The sequence below is a fragment of the Engystomops pustulosus genome, chromosome 10, assembly GCF_040894005.1.
Source record: "Engystomops pustulosus chromosome 10, aEngPut4.maternal, whole genome shotgun sequence".
NCBI classification, from domain to species: domain Eukaryota; kingdom Metazoa; phylum Chordata; class Amphibia; order Anura; family Leptodactylidae; genus Engystomops; species Engystomops pustulosus.
In genome coordinates this window covers 11937236-11960493 of record NC_092420.1, presented here as the reverse complement: position 1 = coordinate 11960493, position 23258 = coordinate 11937236, and the positions used below count along the sequence as shown (strand labels likewise).

The 23258-nt window shown below is 44.1% G+C and overlaps 1 protein-coding gene across 2 annotated transcripts in view; it reads right to left on the bottom strand.

The window, feature by feature from the left end:
- Positions 1 to 611: 611 nt before the first annotated feature.
- The window catches only part of CAMK1 (calcium/calmodulin dependent protein kinase I), a 73824-nt gene continuing 51177 nt past the window's right edge, over positions 612 to 23258 (bottom strand). Inside the window, exons 4-12 of one of the 2 annotated variants that reach the window (XM_072128455.1) lie at positions 16095 to 16169; positions 15761 to 15899; positions 15439 to 15565; positions 15262 to 15337; positions 15060 to 15172; positions 14352 to 14430; positions 13209 to 13296; positions 12556 to 12688; positions 612 to 5480 (exon numbers count right to left, since the gene is read on the bottom strand). In XM_072128455.1, coding sequence (XP_071984556.1) covers positions 5377 to 5480; positions 12556 to 12688; positions 13209 to 13296; positions 14352 to 14430; positions 15060 to 15172; positions 15262 to 15337; positions 15439 to 15565; positions 15761 to 15899; positions 16095 to 16169 — 934 coding nt within the window. In that variant the 3' untranslated portion in view covers positions 612 to 5376. The other variant, XM_072128454.1, reaches the window with a different exon arrangement.

Genomic DNA, 23258 nt, shown 5'->3' with positions numbered 1-23258 from the left:
GAAGCAAAACATATAAACAGAAAATAGTTTTATAGATGCTCATGGAATAAACAATAATAATATTTAAAGGGGATCTCCATCATCACGTAAATGTCACCCCCACCACCCCCTATAAAAAGCCAATGATGATAAGGATGAAAACTGTAGAATAAACATGAAGATCACGTCCCAGAATCCTTATAAATCTTCGTTCCATGATGTAAAAATGCCAAGTGACTACTTCTACAGGTCTCCAAAAGAGGGCGGAGCCAAGAGATCACTGGCCAATTAAGACATAAGTGGGTGTGGTCTAGAAAGGAGAATGTAGGTCACGATCCTCTACAATAGCCAAAGTGCAAAGCCGTCTCTAGACACAAGGCCAGAGATTGGGTTGAATCTGACTCTGGGTTGTCCAGACAGATGTCCGGAGGGGAGTTCAGGCTATGCCAAGAAAAACGGTAGCACAATAGCAAAGCCAAGGAGCAGAACCCCTTATATAGAGACATCGAACCCAAGAATATGGCCACTGCTTAGAAGGACACTACTGGGAGGTCCCCTTCTCACCACTATTTTCCCGTACCTTGAGGAAGCCCGTCTCTAGAAGACATCTTAGATGTGGTGACCATCACCAAGACCCTTTAGCTGGGAAGATATCCCGGAACCTCAGGTCTCTGGGCAATACATGTGCGGGGTTACCCTTAAAGACATTCAGCTGGTTGACTTATGATCATTGGAGGACAATGACTCCATCAGCAGCTTCAGCTCAACCACCACTTGGCCATCGATGGAGTTGGGTTGGGCTCAAGAAGGCTACCCCTGGTTTTCTCACCTACTTAAGTCCCGGGATCCAATTATTGATCAACTTCAAGAACTCCAGTGGTTTCTAATCTACAACACTCGACAGGTCCTGGTGATGGCTTCAATATTTGGAGTATCTAAAGTTGGGGGAAACCTGATATAGACAATGGCTGAGCTACAGGACAACTTTTTAGGTCCAGGTGGGTTAAAGTGTCACCGAGGAACAAAATTAAACAAAATGCCATTATATAATACCCAAAATATCATATACCAGGTAAGTACAATAAAAACAGAATAATGTAATGTCTATGAGGAGTTACATTTACATAGACCTTCGTAATATATGCAGTTCAAAGGGTTAATTAATGTTGAGTTTGGGATATTCTACATCAGTATTTGGTTAATGGTCTTCCCCCTATCACACGACCGTGTACAGGTCACTGTTCCTTACAAAATCAGTCCACTATCATCCCGCTGTTATCTTCCTCATGATGTGATTGGCTCAGGACCAGGTCTGTGGCCTAGGACTTATATCTAATATTTTCTTACATCATGACATTTCGTTAAGAATATCACCAAAGTCACTTTCCCCAACAAAACCAAGACAGTATTCTCTTGCGGATGTCCTCATTCATATGGTGTGATTGGTCAAGAACCACATGTGTAGCATCTACGGTAACTTGTCTTCAGTATTACCTTACATGATGACATGATCTCCCTGATCCTTACCAACATTACCACTTAAGTTAACAGGTTACTTTCCCCTACAAAACCAGCTCACTCATCTCCTGCTGATGTCATCACTTTCATGATCTTATTTAGCTAATGAGGACCGAGTCCAGGGACTACAAGGTCTTCATTCTCTTCCTCACACAGTGACACTGCTCTCATTATCTGCTCCTGACATCACAACTAAAAGTGAACAAGTCACTTTCCCCATACAAAACCAGCAAAATCCTATTTTGTTTATGTCATTATTCCCATGATCTTATTAGATGCTGAGGACCATGTCTGTAAACTATGATCTCATTCCCTTCCTCACACAATTGTACTGCTCCAAACATCACCAAAATAGCCGCAGGTCACTTTCCCCTACAAAACCAGCAGAATTCTCCTGTTGACATAATAAATCCCATGATCTCATTTACTGCTGAGGACCATGTCTGTAGACCACCGTTCTCTCTCGCGCTACATCACGACAATAGCCAACAGGTCACTTTTCCCTACAAAATCAGCACATTCCTCTTCTGCCAATATTTTCATTGCTAACATCCGATTGGCTACTCCTCATTCCCTTTTACACCGTTTTTCAGTATGAGGAGTGACACACATCTTAGATACAGGAATTTTGAACCTATCAATAACAGAAAAAATTATATGTAGGACAAGATGCCAAAAAAGTCTCTAAAATTGTCCCCGTTGGCTGTGAGGGAAATCTAGAAAGAACTTGCAATCATGAGACATATTTTAGTAATGAATCTACGCCCTTAACAGGTCCCAACAACAAACATGAATTCCACTGGCGAGATACCAGCCATGGATACACATGGATTCTCCAAGGACATAGGACTGCTGCGCGCCCATGTGCAGGAAACCAGCGGGATACAGGCTGCCATGGAGCCAGGACTGCCTAGTACTCATGTGCAGGAAACTAGCGGGATACAGACTGCCATGGAGCCAGGACTGCCTAGTACTCATGGGGAGGAAACTAGCGAGATACAGACTGTCATGGAGCCAGGACTGCCTAGTACTCATGTGCAGGAAACTAGCGGGATACAGGCTGCCATGGAGCCAGCACTGCCTAGTACTCATGGGGAGGAAACTAGCGAGATACAGACTGTCATGGAGCCAGGACTGCCTAGTACTCATGTGCAGGAAACTAGCGGGATACAGGCTGCCATGGAGCCAGCACTGCCTAGTACTCATGGGGAGGAAACTAGCGAGATACAGACTGTCATGGAGCCAGGACTGCCTAGTACTCATGGGGAGGAAACTAGCGGGATACAGGCTGCCATGGAGCCAGGACTGCCTAGTACTCATGGGGAGGAAACTAGCGGGATACAGGCTGCCATGGAGCCAGGACTGCCTAGTACTCATGGGGAGGAAACCAGCAGGATACAGGCTGCCATGGAGAAGGACTGCCTAGTACTCATGGGGAGGAAACTAGCGAGATACAGACTGTCATGGAGCCAGGACTGCCTAGTACTCATGGGGAGGAAACTAGCGGGATACAGGCTGCCATGGAGAAGGACTGCCTAGTACTCATGGGGAGGAAACTAGCTGGATACAGGCTGCCATGGAGCCAGGACGGCCCAGTACTCATGGGGAGGAAACCAGCAGGATACAGGCTGCCATGGAGAAGGACTGCCCAGTACTCATGGGGAGGAAACCAGCGGGATACAGGCTGCCATGGAGAAGGACTGCCTAGTACTCATGGGGAGGAAACTAGCTGGATACAGGCTGCCATGAAGCCAGGACTGCCTAGTATTCATGGGGAGGAAACCAGCGGGATACAGGCTGCCATGGAGCCAGGACCTCCTAGTACTCATGGGGAGGAAACTAGCGGGATACAGGCTGCCATGAAGCCAGGACTGTCTAGTACTCATGAGGAGGAAACCAGCGGGATACAGGCTGCCATGGAGCCAGGACTGCCTAGTACTCATGGGGAGGAAACCAGCGGGATACAGGCTGCCATGGAGCCAGGACTGCCTAGTACTCATGGGGAGGAAACCAGCGGGATACAGGCTGCCATGGAGCCAGGACTGCCTAGTACTCATAGGAAGGAAACCAGCGGGATACAGGCTGCCATGAAGCCAGGACTGTCTAGTACTCATGAGGAGGAAACCAGCGGGATACAGGCTGCCATGGAGAAGGACTGCCTAGTACTCATGGGCAGGAAACTAGCGGGATACAGACTGCCATGGAGCCAGGACTGCCTAGTACTCATGGGAAGGAAACCAGCGGGATACAGGCTGCCATGAATAGCGGAATGCTGAGTATAGGAGGCCAGCAGGATACAGGCTGCCATGGCGAGAGGGCTGCCTAATTCTCATGTGCAGAAAAGCAGCAGAGTACAGGCTGCAATTTGCCAGAAATGTCATGTTGTATACAGTGCCTTGAACTCTGTATACAGCAATGCTCTTTTGGCTCCCTCTAGTGGTGGACATGACAGGATGAATTATACTTCACCTGTATATACACACACGCTGTATATACTATATACAACGCAATGGGCGGAGTTAAGGGGAAACTTCCAACACATGTAATAAGGAGTTTGTATTAAATATATTCCCGAAAAGACAGCACCAAAAACTGTTCTTAAAGGGGATGTCCACTCATGGGGTTAAAAAAAATTTTTTTATGGTGTTTTTTTTCTTTACGTGAATTCTACTTCACTGCATTTTCTAATGGAGTCTGAGGTAGTCCGAAATCCCCCTCCACAGGCGATGGCCCTCCTCCACACTGTACACTGCAGCTCTGACTAATCTGTTTGGCTGCTGTAAACGAGCACAAGCCCACCACAAAGTAAAGAGTTAAAAACTACAAAAAAAAACTAAACCACCAAAGAGATAAAAAGACTAAATCATCAGGTCATGGCACACACACCGATCCTGGAGATCCACCTACAACCACAGTATCGGTCGATCTGGTTGGCATATGTTAGCACCAGACGGTATCAATGCCCCCCCCCACACACTGGGATTACAGACCTCGGGGGAGGGGTGCGGAACTTTATTACATTGACCTGCAATAAAATACATTCACAAATCCAGTATGTCGCCCAGTAATATAACCCGCGTCGGGGGTTAATACTGCGTTGCCTGGCAGATGTGTCCCTAAAAATTATTTTTTTTTCCAAAAATACACGGAGAACATTTCGCATCACTAAAAAAAACAAACCCAAAAATAACAAAAACCACGAAACAAAAATCCGCAAAAAATTTTAAAAAAAAATTTTACCCAGAAGGCCTTGGAATGGTAGAGGGTGCTTAGTATTACTATGTTATACGAGAGGTCGCACCGAGAAGAAGCTGAGAATCTGCTCAAGGCCTGGAAGAACAAGGAGAACTTTCACCGAAGACGATCCCTCACCAAGGTCTACCGCTCATCGTAGGGTCCCCCCCACCACCACCACCACTATGGAGACCACGTGGTCCATCCAGACCATATCTCACCACCTCAAGCTCTTCCTACTAGCCACGAAGAGTTTCACTGGAAGCCAAGTAACACAGCAGCAAAGAGTCTTCACCTCGAGACATATAAAATTTACATACTCCCTCCCCCTACGTACAATGTGCAGGCAACATTTTACAAAAATTTTGAGACAGGAAGGACGTCCTTGGACTATCTGTAAACGTTTCGGTCTTTCCGTCAGGCCTTCTTCGGTCAGACATACGTAGAAGCATATAGAAAGGCCTGCCCTTTACCCCCTCCGTCCACCACCCACTCTCTCTGCCCAGGTCCCACCCCCCGATTTTTGATAGGTTACGGTCCGTCCTTGCTTGAAGATCTGCCCTTTACAATCGGCCAACCAGGGTAACGCTTGGTATGGCCGCCTCCTATACTTCCAGTGACGTCATATCCCAGGCGGGTTCATGCTTAGACCCGATTCGATTGAGGGCAGTGGTGGGCGCTATAGGCCAAGGAGTTGTTCTCCGGGGTCTTCTGGGAACAGCGATCTTGACAGCTGTCCGAGAGGGAGCCTGGAATAGAGCAAAAATATATTGTCAGAAAGAGGGCTGGGCGATTATGGTGCCTGGTCCAAATTTCTCAAAGATTAACGTTGGCTTCTCTTCGGGAGCTCATGCCACAGCTCACTGCATTCCAGAGATATGGGAAAAATCTGATTAGCTCCGCCCCCGAGGATCTAATGCCATAACAGAGCACCATCTTGGGAAAGCAATGAGCCGATTGAAAAGCTCCCTTTCCATCGTTAGCTCCACCCCTGTCACAGAGCCAATAGTAATTGCTCCCTGCTTTCCAGAGGTATAGCAAAAAAAAAAGAAAAAAAAAAAAAGTAGCTCCGCCCCTGAGGATCTAATCCCATAATATTGGTGGCGCTATTCTCATTCTCACCAAAATGAAATCACTTGAAAGATTTTTTAATTGTAGCCGAAAATCGCCCAGTATGCTTTCTTCCAGAAACAGCGCCACATCTGTCATCGGGCTGTTTATGGTATTGCAGCGCACTGACATTCATTTAAATGGGCAGGTGGCCGTTATACTTAGGTCATCACAATGGGGGAGATGCGGTTGGTGTACAGGCATCTAAGGGGTTTTCCAGTTTTAGTAAATAAAAGTTTTAATAAATTGTTAAATAATAGAAATTCTGCAGCTATCTGCCTCAATTCCGCGGTGACAGAAGAAATTAAATACTTGACACAGCTGAGGGTCTGCTACACTGTGCCAGTCTTTAATCTGCAGTGGAGAATCTCTCATCTGTAAACTGTAGTAATACAATCCTGTGCAGGACTGTGAAGATGGATTTATATAGCAGGGTTGGAGTTTTTAAAAGTGCACTGGAAGGGGAGGGGGGGGTTGGCCTCACACTGCTGCGCTCTTAGCTCTCTGCATTGAGCTGTTCAACATTCCCTCCCATTTGCCAGAAATAGAAGTTATAGCAGGCTCCTGGTTTAAGGGGCTCAATCGGAGGGTGGAGCTGTGGAGCCGTTCCATGCAGAGAACTAAGGGCACAGCAGTGTGAGGTATTTTAGCAGTAGAACTAGGACTGGAAAACCCCTTTAAACGATGAGCAGGCTGGTACATGGCACCATGATTGGCGCCCAGATACTGGAGTAAAGGAATTTTTTTGATTTCTGCGGACATTCTCAGGTTCTGGAAGGTCACGTGAGGGCAGTGGGGTACTATGTATGCCAGTTCTGTACGGCCATTGTTAGAGGGGCTCATCTCCTGCAATCGTTCCGCCTTGGAATCACACAAAGCGGATATCCCCATTGGTGACAACCTCTGGCCTAACCTCACATTCACATCCATATTCATGGGAATATCCTGGCGTTCGGGAGCGCTGGTAACGGATGAGTGCGGCGCTGAGCATTGGGCCTTGTTGTTTTAGGTGTGAGCAGCTCCAGGCGGACGGCTCAGACAATCCGTGTCCAGCACAATGGGCTCTTTTCAGCGCAGAGAGCGGCCGCTCCTCCGCGTACAATGAGTTCACACGTTCACAGCTCATCAGGCGTACAATGGAGGCTTTGTCAGACGCCCCCACGCGTGCAGGGTGATCCCCCGCTATCCGCTGCTCTATAGGAACCGATAAAATCATGCAGAGATTTAGCATTTTTATGGATATGCAAAGCAGGCCGCAAGTGCACTGGGGGCGGAGCTTGATTTGCCAGATACGGCAATGATTGAAAAGGTCACCCGGCGTTAATGATGCGCCGAACCCAGGAAAGATGGAACACTTGCCCCTTTCTGCAGGCAAAAAAGACTCCGCCCCAGTGCACTTAACAGCTGATTTGCATATTCATATAAAGATGATTATCTCCGTGTTGCTTCATCGTCTGTGGTCACAGGGGTGTATCTTTACTCCCATGAAAGGCCTCTACATGCCACTATTATCGTTTCTTATGAATATGCAAAGCAGGCCGCAAGTGCACTGGGGGCGGAGCTTGATTTGCCAGATACGGAAATGGTTAAAAAGGTCATCCGGCGTTAATGATGCGTCGAATCCAGGAAAGATGGAGCACTTGCCCCTTTCTGTAGGCAAAAAAGACTCCGCCCCAGTGCACTTAACAGCTGATTTGCATATTCATATAAAGATGATTATCTCCGCATTGCTTCATCAGTCTGTGGTCACAGGGGTGTATCTTTGCTCCTACGAAAGGCCTCTACATGCCACTATTATTGTTTCGGATTGGACAGACTCCCTTAAAAGAGGCTGGACTTTTTTTTTTTAACCCTTGCATCCCCATCAAAGCTCCTAATCTGCTCTCTTCGCAATCTAAATTGGCTGATAACAGGGAGCAGTAGCTTGCAATAGTATTGTAAATGGGGATGAGACACACTTGTGAGGTGTATGGAGTGTGGCTCCAATAACCAGGGGAAAATGGACGAGTCACAACGTCTTCTCGCATTAGATCTAATCTATCCTAGAGCTACAAGCGCGGCGACCAGGTCTACACATAACTCACTAATGCAAGAAGCCAAATCTGAGCAGGTTCAGAGAGGATCAGCTGATGTCCCCGAACCCTTAGTGAGGGTCACTGGGGCACCCCACTGTTAGCGCCCCACCTTCAGCCTCTGTGGTTCAAAAGGATGTGTTAACCCAAATACTTTTTTCTAAGGTGCTACATAATCTATGTTTCTCAGGTCCAAAATTCACTGCAGATTATTTTTCATGAGCTCTAGTGACGTTTTTCTAAAACAAAGCACCAAATCCCCTGCGAAGATGTAATAAAGTTTTACCGGTTGCCACCACCAGAGGGAGCTCACTAGAAATCTAATTTGTCTTCATGAAGCTCAGAAGCTCCCTCTAGTGGGGGGTTTTAGGTAAGCAAGAATTTCATGATTTCATTTAATAGCTGTGCAGAGGATCTGGAGCTTTGTATCAGTAAAATATAGAAGAAAACTAGGACTCTAATCCCTTACACAATGTCTTATGATTTCTTGTAACTTTTCACTCCAGTTTAGTAACCTGATCCTATGTCCTGTGCACAAACCCCCAAGAAAGATTTGGGGGCTTATCTGAAGTCACCCCACATGAATAAAACATTGATACTTGGCCGGAGGAGCTGCGCTGAGCTTTCCCACCCCTGTCCATGAATCATTCCCACCCGAGTCAGCAGCATGAGGTCACTGCACTGTCATTCTCCATAAATCCAGTCTCCTGCTCAGAGTTCTGCCAGAATCTCTGTCTATATCTTCCTAAAAAAAAAATCTATAAATTGACTTTTGTTCTCAAGTTCATTGCAGAGACTCAGCCAAGAATGAGGATAATGGTTTCCTTATTTTTATAGTCTTCAATGTTACTTCTTAAAAGGGAAACCGTCAGCAGGTATGAACCTTTATACTGTATATACCTGCAGCCAGTGTTAGGTATTGTCCCTGGAGAGATGTGTAATTAGATCTTTATGTATGTTGTTAGTAGCAGCAGGACTGTGATATATGGATTTATATCCCAGGATTGTATTTTAGGTGTGCCCTCACACTGCTGTGCTCTGTGCTCTCTGTGGTGTTGGGTGTTGTACCTGGAGAAAGGTTTATTCATACCTTTGAATATGTTGTTAGTAGCAGCTGGACACTGACTACAGTAAAATATATACTTTATATAAGTATATATAATATATACGGATTTATATTCCAGGATTGTAGCCTCTCCAAGTGCACTGGGAGCTTTTCCTCACACGGCTGTTTTCTGTGCAATCTGCAGCCAGTGTTAGGCATTGTCCCTGGAGAGATGTGTAATCATACCATTGTGAATGTTGTTCGTAGCAGCAGGACTGTAACATATGGATTCCAGGATTATAGCTTCTCCAAGTGCACTGGGGGCGTGTCCTCACACTGCTGTGCTCTTTGCAATGAACAGGAAAACCCTGTACCTTCTTAAGAGCTGCTCATAATTTAAATCACACTGCACAAATGTTTTATTATTAGGTGCAATGGTGTCTGTATAATATTTTATCCAGTGAGCTCCCCCTAGTGGTGACTGTATGCTGATAACATTTTATCAAATCACTTTCCAATTGTGAGGTCAAGCAGGTAATTCACTCTCAAACCCCTACAAAAGAATTTTGGACCAATACGTTAGAACTTCTTAATTAACTCATGCATCACCAAAGCCACCAAAAATATTAACCCCTTAAAATTTCCTAGATATGGTGTATAAATCTATCCGTTTTCCACATCCCTTTATTAACTGTGCGTTGGCCTCAGTTACCTGTGCGAATCCAGGCCCCACCACAGATGATACCCTCTGGCGGAAGCATCTAACTACCTACTCTATGTTACCTCCACGTCCGAAGCTCTTGACTCGAGCCAATACTCCCTGCTGCGGCGCCATATTATAGGGTTTCTTAAAGTCCAAGTAAATGACTTCAGCTCCAACGACGGCTGCGGCAGAAACATCACGATGGAAGAAGAACCACAAGACACAGCTCAGAGATGCACAATGTATGGCTGGGGGGGGGGGGGGGGTGCACTGCGGGGTGTAGGATCAGTCACAATACTCCCATCATGCCATATACAGTGAGTAACTGTATATGACTTTTTGGTTATTCCCCTAAAAAGTTCTAAATTCTTAATGAAAGTTCCGTTCACTGACAATAATCAGAGATTTTGGCAATGTTGAAAACTATAATGTAACTTACACACAGCATGGAATATACGGTAGGTTCACAATCAGGGGGCTCATTTGTATTAGGGAAATCCTGGTTTAAAGGGATATATGTACTACGTTAAAGGGAATGTGTCTATGCAGAATGAAATTGGGTTCGGGTAAAAAATTACTCAGGATTTTTGTCGCGCTGCTCTAGTTGAACGAAATGTTTATTTTGATAGTTGTGGACAACGCGTTTCGGAGGTGAACTACCTCCTTCATCAGGTCCAAAGGTACAAAGTCTATGGTATAAGGATAATACAATATACATACAATAAAAACCAGTTCTTTAACAGTAATAAATATTTTAAAATGAGTACATAATAAATATCTGCATGGATAGATGATCGAATAAATAAATAAATCACTGTGTCTCATTACAAAATTCATACATATAGTCTTAATTCCAGGCGAAAATTAATAATAATAATAATAATACATAGAGGAATAGTTAAAAAACTAGCATAAAAAGACTGACATAAATAGACTGACACAAATAAAACATTTTTGTGGCAATAGTAATAGAAAGATTATAATGAACTGGAGGGTAGGGTATACACAAGTGGCTAAAACAATATATATATATAAATATATAGGTAACATCTAGAGCGGAAGGTAAAGAGGGTGAGAGGAGTATGGGGAGTATATATAACCTAGTTGCAGGATGGGTGTGTATAGTGGTGAATGTGAGCCTAACCTGTGTATTCTCCTGAAACAAGTACGTCCTGAGGGTGAACTTGGATGGTATAGGGGGATACAGACGGGGATCACAACGGGTAGACCTAAGTATAAACCATGGTGTTAATGGATACAGATGTTAGAATAGTGTAAAGGAGTATGTAGGGGGATGTAGGTTACCTCGGGATAAGAGGACCGGAGCAAACTTGCAAGTTTGCTCCGGTCCTCTTATCCCGAGGTAACCTACATCCCCCTACATACTCCTTTACACTATTCTAACATCTGTATCCATTAACACCATGGTTTATACTTAGGTCTACCCGTTGTGATCCCCGTCTGTATCCCCCTATACCATCCAAGTTCACCCTCAGGACGTACTTGTTTCAGGAGAATACACAGGTTAGGCTCACATTCACCACTATACACACCCATCCTGCAACTAGGTTATATATACTCCCCATACTCCTCTCACCCTCTTTACCTTCCGCTCTAGATGTTACCTATATATTTATATATATATATTGTTTTAGCCACTTGTGTATACCCTACCCTCCAGTTCATTATAATCTTTCTATTACTATTGCCACAAAAATGTTTTATTTGTGTCAGTCTATTTATGTCAGTCTTTTTATGCTAGTTTTTTAACTATTCCTCTATGTATTATTATTATTAATTTTCGCCTGGAATTAAGACTATATGTATGAATTTTGTAATGAGACACAGTGATTTATTTATTTATTCGATCATCTATCCATGCAGATATTTATTATGTACTCATTTTAAAATATTTATTACTGTTAAAGAACTGGTTTTTATTGTATGTATATTGTATTATCCTTATACCATAGACTTTGTACCTTTGGACCTGATGAAGGAGGTAGTTCACCTCCGAAACGCGTTGTCCACAACTATCAAAATAAACATTTCGTACAACTAGAGCAGCGCGACAAAAATCCTGAGTAATTTTTTACCCGAACCCAATTGCATCATGTCCATTGTCTCGGCCTGACGATGGTCACCAGGTGTCTTGCAGCAGCTCTATTTATATTGTAAACCCTTCCATGCAATGGTACCCTGTCACTTCATTTTTATGACTACGAATCATCACATTGCCTGCGCTGTGTAATCTTTTTCTCTCCACCTCTTTAAACTATGCAGAATGAAGCCAGTCTCAGATATTGTCCCAGGAGAGAGATGAGTAATCAGACCTTTGTGTACGTTGTTAGTAGCAGCAGGACTGTGATTTATGGATTTATATTCCAAAATCGTGGCCTCTCCTAGTGCAAAGGGGGTGTGTCCTCACACTGCTGTGCTCTGTGCTCTCTGCAGAGAGGTATTACCCCGGAGAGCTAATCACACCTTTGTGTATGTCGTTAGAAGAAGCAGGACTATGAAATTTAGATTTATAATCCACAATGGTGGCTTGCACATTCGTAGCTAGTGCTCTGGGAGAGAGTCCTTACACTGTTGTGCTCTTTGCTCTCATCATTGATCTGCTCCACAGCCCCTCCCTACTGCTCCGAGTAAAAGTTGTAACAAGATTCTTAGTTCAAAACTACAGAAGACACCCAGAGCACAGTGGTGGGGATGTGTAGCAGCTTAATGCAGAGAACTTAGAGCACAGCAGTGTGAGGACACACTGCAATCCTAGAATAAAAAAATCCATTTTGCACAGTCCTGCTGCTACTAACGACATACACAAAGGTATAATTACACAGATATCTGGTAATACATGGTAGGAATAGTGGAACCCTACTGTAAGTACTCACCATGATTGTCTCCAGGCACCAATAAGTTCCCATGGCATGGACTGGTGGGGGTCGTCTGCCCGGGGCCCTCCTGACTGGTCCCTAGCTGCAATTTGCGCATATGACGTACCACAGCCGTGGCGTTAAAGGCTTGCTATAGAGAAAAACAAATAGATGCAATAAGGATTTTATAAAAATGTGCACAATAATATATGTAGAAAATAGCCCTTTTAATGTCATGGTGTACCCCAATAATCTTATATATTTCTAAAATTTGCTAAAAAGTTTGGCTTATTTTTAGTCAAAATTTCCTGATTAATACAATAATACGGTGCCAGGAGGAAAATGAGAAAATTTGCAGAAGTAGAGCGCCTCCTACTGGCTGCATTATTAACTACAACTGCATATTCTCCATGAGCAGCAATTACATTGTATGTAAAATCCCCACTGAAAGGAAAGTGACCCAGAAGGAGAGCCTCCAAGTCTGCCCCCATGATAACACTTCCTGTCCAGTCTGCAACTTCAGAGATCATCATCAAAATCAGTATCTTAAACCACATCATAAGGAAGGATGTAGACATTATGGATAGACAATATCCCAATGACCAAGTTGAGCTGCAATATGATAAGGCAAGAAGTATCGTCATGGGACAGATTAGCATAAAGGAACGCACCTTCCACCGGCTTTTGGCAAAATTCTTTCGGATTTGCTCGCTGACGGATTCGTGAATATTCTTATCCAGGGCGGTGTCTCCTGCGATCCTATGACAGATACAAAGGTCATGGCAAAATAAGAAGTCACAATTTGGCAAATAAGTCCTAAAACAAACCCCCAACTCCTATAGGGTACCCCCATCTGATTTAATGGGGAATGGAATCTTTGAATACAAATTAACAAAACAGACATCCAAAACAAATTAATTACGGAATGTAAGGGAAATATAAAAATGTTACAAACTGCAAGAATTCTACTTCCATTGATCTCCGCCCCTTAATAATAAGCAGCTTAAAAGGGATATTACACTTTTACTTTTTTACTATGAGAACTGTCAATCTGTGGAATAGCCTGGCTCAGGCGCTGGTCACAGCAGGGACAGCAGAGAGCTTCAAGAAGGTTCTAGATGCCTTTTTACACCTAAATAACATTGATGGTTATGTTTTATAGAATTGTTTCCCCCAAATCTCTTCCTCATCAAATCCCTTCCCTTCCTTGGTTGAACTTTATGGACAAGTGTCTTTTTTCAACCGTATTAACTCAGATACTATGATACTTTCTCACCCCTAATAATGGCTTCTATATGTCAAATATCCTGTACAGAGACCCTCCAGGAACATTGATGTGACTGATATCAGCATCTCATCTTATAACTTAAGAATTTGGTGTCTGGGGGGATAAAACTTGGAAGCGATGGAATGTAGATTTCCCCGGTCTGTGATTCTTCGCTCATAATCTAAATTCCCGGGTGATCTGCTGCACATCTGGAATGTTTATCCTGCAGCCAAATTCTATATGTGAAATCTAAGAAGTCTCCAGGGGAGTATGGTTATTAGTATATCATGTAATACTTCCTTTCCCCTGTGGTGGCGCTGCAGGTAAAATGAACACTTGGGGCTGATGGCCTGTAATCAAATTTTTTTAAGGGAACCTTCTAACCAAGAGGGATTGTTCGAAGAGTAGGGAAGTGTAACTGCCTATACAGCATATACGGGATACCCAGACGATACTGCCCCTTTAATTATTCAGTCTAAGCGCACATTTGCACAATCGCTGATTCCTCAAGTTACAGACAAGCGGTGACAACCTCTAGGAATCTTACCATGGGTGCTGCAGGGCTTGGTCACACGTGTTGCGCTTGTTAGGATCCTTTTCCATCAAATGCTGAATAAAATCTTTTGCTAGGGTGGGGGGGGAAAGAAATAAAAAAAGTTTTAAAAAACAATACTCACTTTTCGAATCAGTGTGCTGCAGGCCCCCCCTACTGGTGGCTAAAGGAAGCTATATTTTTCCTGTTATGTGCCTATTTAGGATATCATGATCACTTGAATCCTGATTTTTTTTTAGTAGTTTTCCCCTCTGTGGGCTCTACTGTAACTCTCCGGAGTTTCAGAGCTGGTGGCAGGAGACTTGCTGCTATGATGTCTCCTATACACTGCAGAAAGAAGAGGAGAGGAGAATCTGCTCCATAACTTTCTCTCACTCAGTAGCATGAGCAGGATCATACAGGATATTATAGAGCAGCACTAAGCTGTACGGATGTGTATAAAACACTTGGGGTCAGATAGAAAACTTACCATTAACCCCAGCAGCCTCTATCTGTGTCTTATGTTTCTTCTCTCTCCGTTCCTGCTCACTACTCCACTTCCCTCTCCATACATTTTCTGATAATCTTTATCCGAAACCACCCTGAGAATCACTCAATTCCTTTTGTTTCATCAGGGGGTTTGCCGCTCTGTATCAGAATATGTGAGCTCCGACTCTTATAATCATATTACATTGTTCATTCTGCTATTGAGGACATTTTTACCAGAATCCGAAATGTCGTCCCAATACGGGGAATCAAACTCGTATTCAGCTTTCAGGATCTGCTCAAAGAGTTTAGCATCATTTTCATCGTAGAATGGGGGGTAACCACAAAGCCTGCAGGGGGGAGCAGTGAACGGGTTACCAGACATTCGTACATTGGGTGAGCAGTCTAGTTCACTAAATGAGCTGTTGTGGAAACTTACAATATGTAGGCGATCACTCCTATAGACCAGCAGTCCACGGCTTTACTGTACGGTTTCTGGGCCAGAACCTCCGGAGCTGCGAGGCAAGAACATACACGGTGACACATACCGGACAAGACATGCACCACACATATGGGTACAGACTATTAAGAGAAAATATATGGAATCCATCCTCACCAACGTATCCCGGTGTTCCACAGGCGGTGGACATGACGCTTCCAGAACCTTCGATCTTTGATAATCCAAAATCGCTAATCATGATCTTGGAGTCTTCATCCAGGCTGTAGTATAAGAGGTTCTCCGGCTATGGGAAGGTCAGGACACAGAGGGCATCATTATATATCTGACTGTGCAGCCGATGAGAGGTAACTTTAAAAATCAGCAGAATTGTGAATGCAGCTCTCCATTTGACAATACATGACATTATGGAATTGAAGATAAACCAATAGAAGCTTGAGAAAATTAGGATGAGCAGCCTCTACAGCCACTTGTGCTGTACCTTTAAATCCCGATGTACGATCCCCATGTCATGGAGGTATTTGACAGCGTCTAAGATCTGTTTGATGAGTTGGCTGGCGTCTTTCTCTGTGTAGAAACCCTTTTCCACAATCCTGTCAAAGAGCTCCCCTCCAGACACCCTACGAGGCAACGAAAAAAAATTGTAAGATACACATTATAAACATGTAACTAGAGATTGATATACATGTTCCTATCACAACCCTACAGAAAAAATACCATAATGTGTAATAATAGATTATCGCCAGCAGGGGGCACCAGGCACCAACAAGGGACATGGGGAATTTTGGCTCATCCTTAGGCTCATGGATACTCACAGTTGCATGATGAGGTACAGGTGACTGCGGCTCTCGTATATATCCTCCAGGGACACGATATTCGCATGTTTGATCCTTAAAGAAAAGTAAGGGACAATAACTACATAAAGCAGAGATTAGGAGATTTTAATATTTTCTTGTAAAGTGTGAATGCAGCTCTAGATGTGACTAGAGTAGAATAAATGGCAAATTACAAAGTAACAGCAGCAAAGGGCTCAGAGAGAGAAGTGTTAACGTGTATCCGTCTGAATAAACATCTGAAACAATGTATCCAGCGATTGTGGTGCGCGAGGACGATGCCTGAGTCATGGCGCTACACGCCGTGTTCTCTCCGCACAGCCCACGTATGCGCAGGTTGGAGGAGATGAAAAGGATTGAAGTGGGTGAGCTGTGAGACGACATGCAAGAGTCAGGGTTAAAACGACAATGCCCGACTTAATACCAGACAAAAGGGGCTTCTGCGGCCGCGGGGGAGCACCGGGGGATCTGCATGTGTGTGGAAACATGTTCTGTTCTCCATAAGACAATGTTTATTCCAACAGTTATGTAAAGATTTCGTGGAAAACGCCAACGATGCGCTGGTAACAATGGTGAAGGCGCCCACCTCTTTATATAGGAGGACCAGGAGGTTTTCACGTATTAACCTGTCGCCTCCACCACCGCAGCTTGTCCATGAGATGATAGCAAGGTTCATATCTCACCCACCTACCCGCACTGTGCCCACCGCCAGATCCAACTGCAGCAAAGGCGCAAAATCAAAAGATGTATTGTGCAAAAAAGAGAAGAATTTCGACCTTGCCGCCTATGATGCAGAAACGCCTACCACTAAACAATTGAAATCTGACGTGTGAAGGTTAAAGGTTTTTTTAGGAATCTGGGTATACCCTACAGGTGGCAGGGCAAGCTTACGTGAAAAGAAAGGCGTAATTATCTGGCTCCCACTTCCAGATCAGTTTCTGATGTCTGCTCAAAGGTTGGCCCGGAAGGGTTAATGCTTAAAAGATCCACTGCAGCCAATCAGAGGCATCAGGTCCTGGTTTTATCACATTTTGACTCAAGTCACCAGGGTCTACTGAGGTCGCTAGTGGGTCCTATGACACTTCTGGCCTGGAGTCTATTTTTTTCCCCTCAAGATTGCCTAAGGTTCCAAAGTTTCTCAGTAGAATATTGCCCCAAACATAAGGACCTTCTTCCCATAATACAACCTAATTCCATCTCCTCCCCAGGCAAGTGGCACAAACACCTGACACAAAGGGGCTACACCCCCGTACACAGCGAGCTGCCATGTCCTGTGTCCTGACACCTTTCTATCATAGCGGGCAGTGGTCAGGGGTCAGCATGGGCGCTCTGACCCCTCTGCGACTACATCCCCCATACACAGCGAGCTGCCATGTCCTGTGTGTCCTGACACCTTTCTATCATAGCCAGCAGTGGTCAGGGGTCAGCATGGGTGCTCTGACCTCTCTGTGACTACACCCCCCATACACGGCGAGCTGCCATGTCCTGTGTGTCCTGACACCTTTCTATCATAGCCAGCAGTGGTCAGGATGTCCCGCAAGTTTTTAACCACTTCTACAAAGATCAGACCACAGAGTTTAGCCTATGCTCCTTTACAAGTATCAATGAGCCTTCGGTGCCCATTACCCTATATCTGGATGCCAATAGTCACCCAAGTCACAGCATGCAGGCTCTTTCACTTACCCATTATTCCAGATTCCAGTACATCAACTACAAGAACTGACTGTTCATTTACTGTCAGATATATATAGTATGCAACCCACATACATTACAGAACTTAAGGACTAATAACTAGAGATGAGCGAGTATACCCGTCCGAGCTTGATGCTCGTTCGAGTATTAAGGTACTCGAAACGGCTCGTTGCTCGGACGAGTATTTCCCCTGCTCGAGATCGAGCATTTAATTAAACAAACACAGTGAAGAACAATGAAGAATAGAATAAAAACAGTGAACACAGGATCATTTAAGTGAAAAACACAGTGAAGAACACAGTGAAGAATAGATTACAGATGTTCGACACATCTGCTTACTTGTCGGAAGATACACGCGGAACGGGGAGACATCGCGCGCACCAGGGAGACATCGCGCGCACCAGGGAGACATCGCGCGCACCAGGGAGACATCGCGCGCACCAGGGAGACATCGCGCGCACCAGGGAGACATCGCGCGCACCAGGGAGACATCGCGCGCACCAGGGAGACATCGCGCGCACCAGGGAGACATCGCGCGCACCAGGGAGACATCGGGCAGCAGGGAGACATCGGGCAGCAGGGAGACATCGGGCAGCAGGGAGACATCGGGGAGACTTCAGTGGAAGAAGAGGAGCGGATCCCGGGACAGCGTATCTCCTCTCCCGACAAGTAAGCAGATGTGCCGAACATCTGTAATCTATTCTTCACTGTGTTTTTCACTTAAATGATCCTATGTTCACAGTTTTTATTCTATTCTTCACTGTTCTTCACATCTGATAACTTGTCGGGAGATAATATACGCGCGGAACAGTGAAGAATAGATTGCAGATGTTTGCATACATCTGCTAACTTATCAGAAGACATTCTTTTTCAATTAAATAACACATTTTATTCCCGAACCATGGTCCCTTTGAAAAATGCTCGAGTCTCCCATTGACTTCAATGGGGCTCGTTATTCGAGACGAGCACTCGAGCATCTGGAAAATTTCGTCTCGAATAACGAGCACCCGAGCATTTTAGTGCTCGCTCATCTCTACTAATAACAAATCGGCAGGGTTGACTTATTTAGCAGAATATTGCCTAAGGCAAAATATTTTATCCAATATCCAGGAGTCAATAAAATAAAATTGGTGTCATCAACGCCAATAAAAGTTATACTTTATTGACACCTGGATATGGGACAAAATATTTTGCCTTAGGCAATATTCTGCTAAACAGCCCACATACATGGTGCCAAATGCAGGCACAACTTTGTGGGTATAACTGATATACATGAAGGTGTAGTAAAAAAAAAAAAAAGAGATAGATAAATAGCTATATGAGGATATAGCAATAGAAAAGAGGAAGACGACAAGCAAGGATAGATAGATATGACATCTTGTATATAGTGTCTATGGTAAAAGCAGAGCACAGACTAATGGGGGTTGGGGGACAGGCGGACCAGCGGCTATGCAGTTGAAAAAAGCCAATCCCTGCAAATCCCTCTAGACTTCGGAGATCAGTGCATTAGAGGGAATCACGCAGCCATTTGTGCCATTACGGCTGCTTTGGTAAATGAGGGATTTCTTAATCATCCCCAGGTTTAGACAGAGAGATCCCGCAGCAGATAACAGGATGCAGCAGCAGATTAAAGCTCCCCACGCTAAAAGATGCTGCACAGATGTCGCTGCTATTCTTAGTTTGCAGCAGGATTTGACAATTCTCTGTATCAATGGATATTTTAGCATCGGCTGCAGATTACTGACTGCCCTCCCTGTGACCTGGCCATGAACACGTGTAATGTATGGCTCCTATACGCTGGAGAAGATACCAGAACTTAGTGTAAAGGGGTCATCATACTTAAAGGGAAAGGACAGTTTTCCACATCTTACAACTGATCGCATAGAATTGTCTGACAAAACAGAGCCAAATGAGAGGCACTCTCACCCAATCAGAGTCAATTTATATGCTCTAAGGCTTAACAGTGGATTTTACAATTCACTGACATCAAGCAGAGTTCTTGACTAAAGGTAAATCAAGCACAAAGGGCTTTATACACTGACACAGTCTATAACTGGAGCAGGGTTTCCATATCAACAAATCACAGCAAAGATTCCATTTCTCTAAAGCCTTTGAGAAATGAAAGCTGTGCCCCGATTGGTTGCTAGAGAAACGAGGCCTAGTTGTAATAAATAAGGCCTGAAGTATTATATTTCAAGCAAAATGAAAACAGCCTTTAATAGTTTTATATTGATGGGAATCTGAGGCTTCAGAAAGGGCAGTCAGGGAATGCTGGGAGTTGTAGTTCTGCTGTCCAGTATAGTTAAGGATTATACAGTCCGTCACGTTTCTGTGCAATGTACGAGACAGATTTATTGTCCGTATAACGTGTAATTTATCTCTGTCACTCTAATACCATTTATAGCCAAAGGCCAACTATGGACGCGTGGCCCCGCGACGCCTCATGTGACCCGGTACAGCGAACGCAACAAAGAGCGCTCAGGGTTTACAGCATCTCCATGGAAACGCGTGTAGGAGGATGCGTTACTTCGCCATCTTATTCACAGTTCAGTAGAGTTTATATACTTTACTGAGAGAGTTAACCATTTTCCCTCATTCTAGATAATGGTGTACGTCATGTGGTATCACGCCACTTAATATTTGGGGGTTACCTTCACATAGGGTTAAAGAGGTCATCCCTTTAAGGGGTTATTTCACCTACGCGCAAGGTTGGTGATTCCGGTCTGATTGCTGTGGCCCTCGCCGGTCACTAGAATTGGGGACCCCAGGCCCAATTACATAAGCTGAGAATTGTACTGAGCCATTTCCATCAGCCACATTAAAGGGATTGGGTCTATTGAATATTCAAGCAATTTTAAAATTCAAGCAAAATAAAGCAAATTTACTTTTATGGGGTTGGGGAACATTTCTCCGCCATTAGGCCCCACAATCCAGGTAAGATCGCATTATACGGCTCTTATAGAAATCAATGTAGTTTCCATACATTCCTTAGGGCTGTTAATGCAATGCATGGACAATATGGGTTGTTAAAAGGGAACCAGTAACCAGGTTTCACCCTCCTAAACTACTAGTACTCTCAGGAAGAGTATAAAATGTCCTTTCCGAATTCCCTCTTTTATGTGAAATCTCACAAAATGACCTGTAAAAAAAATCTCCCAAATATGACTCTTCTCATGCTGTTTTCACATGAGATTAGTCAAGTTTAGTGGTTATTAGAGGTTATTTAGAGTGTTATTTTAGAAGCCTGTATGTTTGGTCATATATTACCTAAAACAAGCTTTTTGTGCCATATTTTAGATAAAAATCTCATTTTTCAGCGTATGGGTCTGTGACAGAACTGGGTATACAGTAAAAAAAAAAGGCATGGACTGGATTTTAATTTAGAACTTATCTTTTGTCTGTATCTCTGTTTCTATAGCTTAAGGAGCCATAAGTCTGGTGCGATCTAAAAGATTATATACCGTACTTTTCTTTAATATGACACAATCAGCATGTTTCTAAGTCGCCTAGAATAAAATATAGGGGTTTCTAAATTGACACCCCCATGCAACCACTAAACATGACTCTTCTCAAAAGGAGATAAGAGTCATATTTGCATGACTTTAAAGGGATATTTCACATAAAAGAGGGTATTTAGAACAAACATAGGATACCCTATCTGAGGGGTCAAGTAGTTTATAACCTGGAGACAGGTTCTTTTTAAGGGCAAGGGTTCTCAATATTTGCAATAGAACAATTCCAAACTCCCCCAGGCCTGCTTGAGAACAATTAGTTTTAATGTAAAATTTTGCAAAGCCTGAAAACGTTACGCTCAGGAAAGTCCTGCAAAAACCAGGAAAGTTGGGGGACATGGGGGTGCTGCAAAGTTTCTCACCATGGCTAAATACATAGATCCCATTTTTATGAGCAATATTGTGTATGTTGGTCAGGGCAAACAGGTCTGTCACCAGGTATCATCTCTGGGGGATCAAGCCAAAGGGGCACATTTACTTACCCGGTCCCTGCTCGATCCCCGATCCGGAGTGTCCGATGAGGATGAACTCTGCTGCGATTCATGAAGATCGTGCGCCCGATAACCTGCATGAGTTGCTTCCCCACTCAGGTCCGCCGGAGTTCACCTTCTTCTTCCTGGTGTATGTAAGTGCTTGGCTTGCGACACAAATTTAAATGTTAAATCCCGCACGTTGTCCGTATCCGTCAATCGTCTGACGGCACATCCCCAAATTTGTGTCGCGTGAAAGCCGGCGCAACTGCGATAATACGATCGTGTGCCACACAATCCCTAGCGCGATCCCCAAAAAGTCGGGAAATCCCACTAAAATGTGGCCACGGGACCCTTAGTAAATAAGCCCCAAAGACTGTAGCAGCAAGATGTTTATTAAGGGGCTCCCGAATCTGGTGTCACATTCTCTCAAAAACTGACAGCTTGCAGCCACCACTAGAGGGAGCTAATGAGTTTACTGAAGACAGCTATATCCATCTTCGCTAGATTGCCCTCAGTGGCAAACTTAATAACCAGAGGTTGCAACACTTCGCTTAAAAAACTGTTTCCAGACTGTACGGTGACCTGTTATCAGATGCAAACAGGTAGGTGTTATTTGGGAAAGTATGCAGTTATAGATAACCACCTATTATATTTTTTGTATTCTGATAAAATAAGATGGTGTGAAAGTGGATTACATTTCAATCTCTTGTGATCTACTTATACAATAAAGCATTATATAGAACCCAGAAATCCATCATGGAACAGATATGATGCCGTCTATTGTCCCAAAATGTCTTGAGATGAGTCACCCGAGAAGTTGCTGATGCAGGTAGGTATAAAAATAAGGATCCTTCTAGAACACCATGGTGACAGCACTACGAAGGCTTCACATCATCACATGACATATAATGCATTACCCACCCCCCAGGGAGGTTGTGTCACCTGAGTATACACGTCAAAAGGTATAGTCAGCGCGTAAAAATACATGAACGCCACCAGGCCCAGAAATGGGAAGAACATCCGTGTAACGTGTAAATCTGTAATTCTGTATTAATATGTTGTGGATAAATTGGGAAATACCATTCCCATTGTTACGGGGCTCCCTATACAATCTGCACTAGTAGCACTAAATGGACAATGTCATGGTGTGTAGGAGCGCCCCCTACTGACAAAGGTAAATGCTGTCAATGTGTAGATTTCCAGGAGGGACAACAGAGGAATATTCCAGTATGGGGTTTTGAGACAAGACATTGCAGAATCACTACTGTCATCTCAGAAGCCTAAAAGGTACGGCGGATGTATCGGGAGGGACAATGGAGGCTCCCACTGGGCTTATTCGTCTTGGTAAACACAGGCTTAATTATCCAATAATCATTATCTAACTGCAGGTTTAGACGCTTTTAGCATATAATCCTTTTGTACTTTCATGTGAAATCAGCTCTCCCTGCATGGATGTCCTGGTGGGCTGG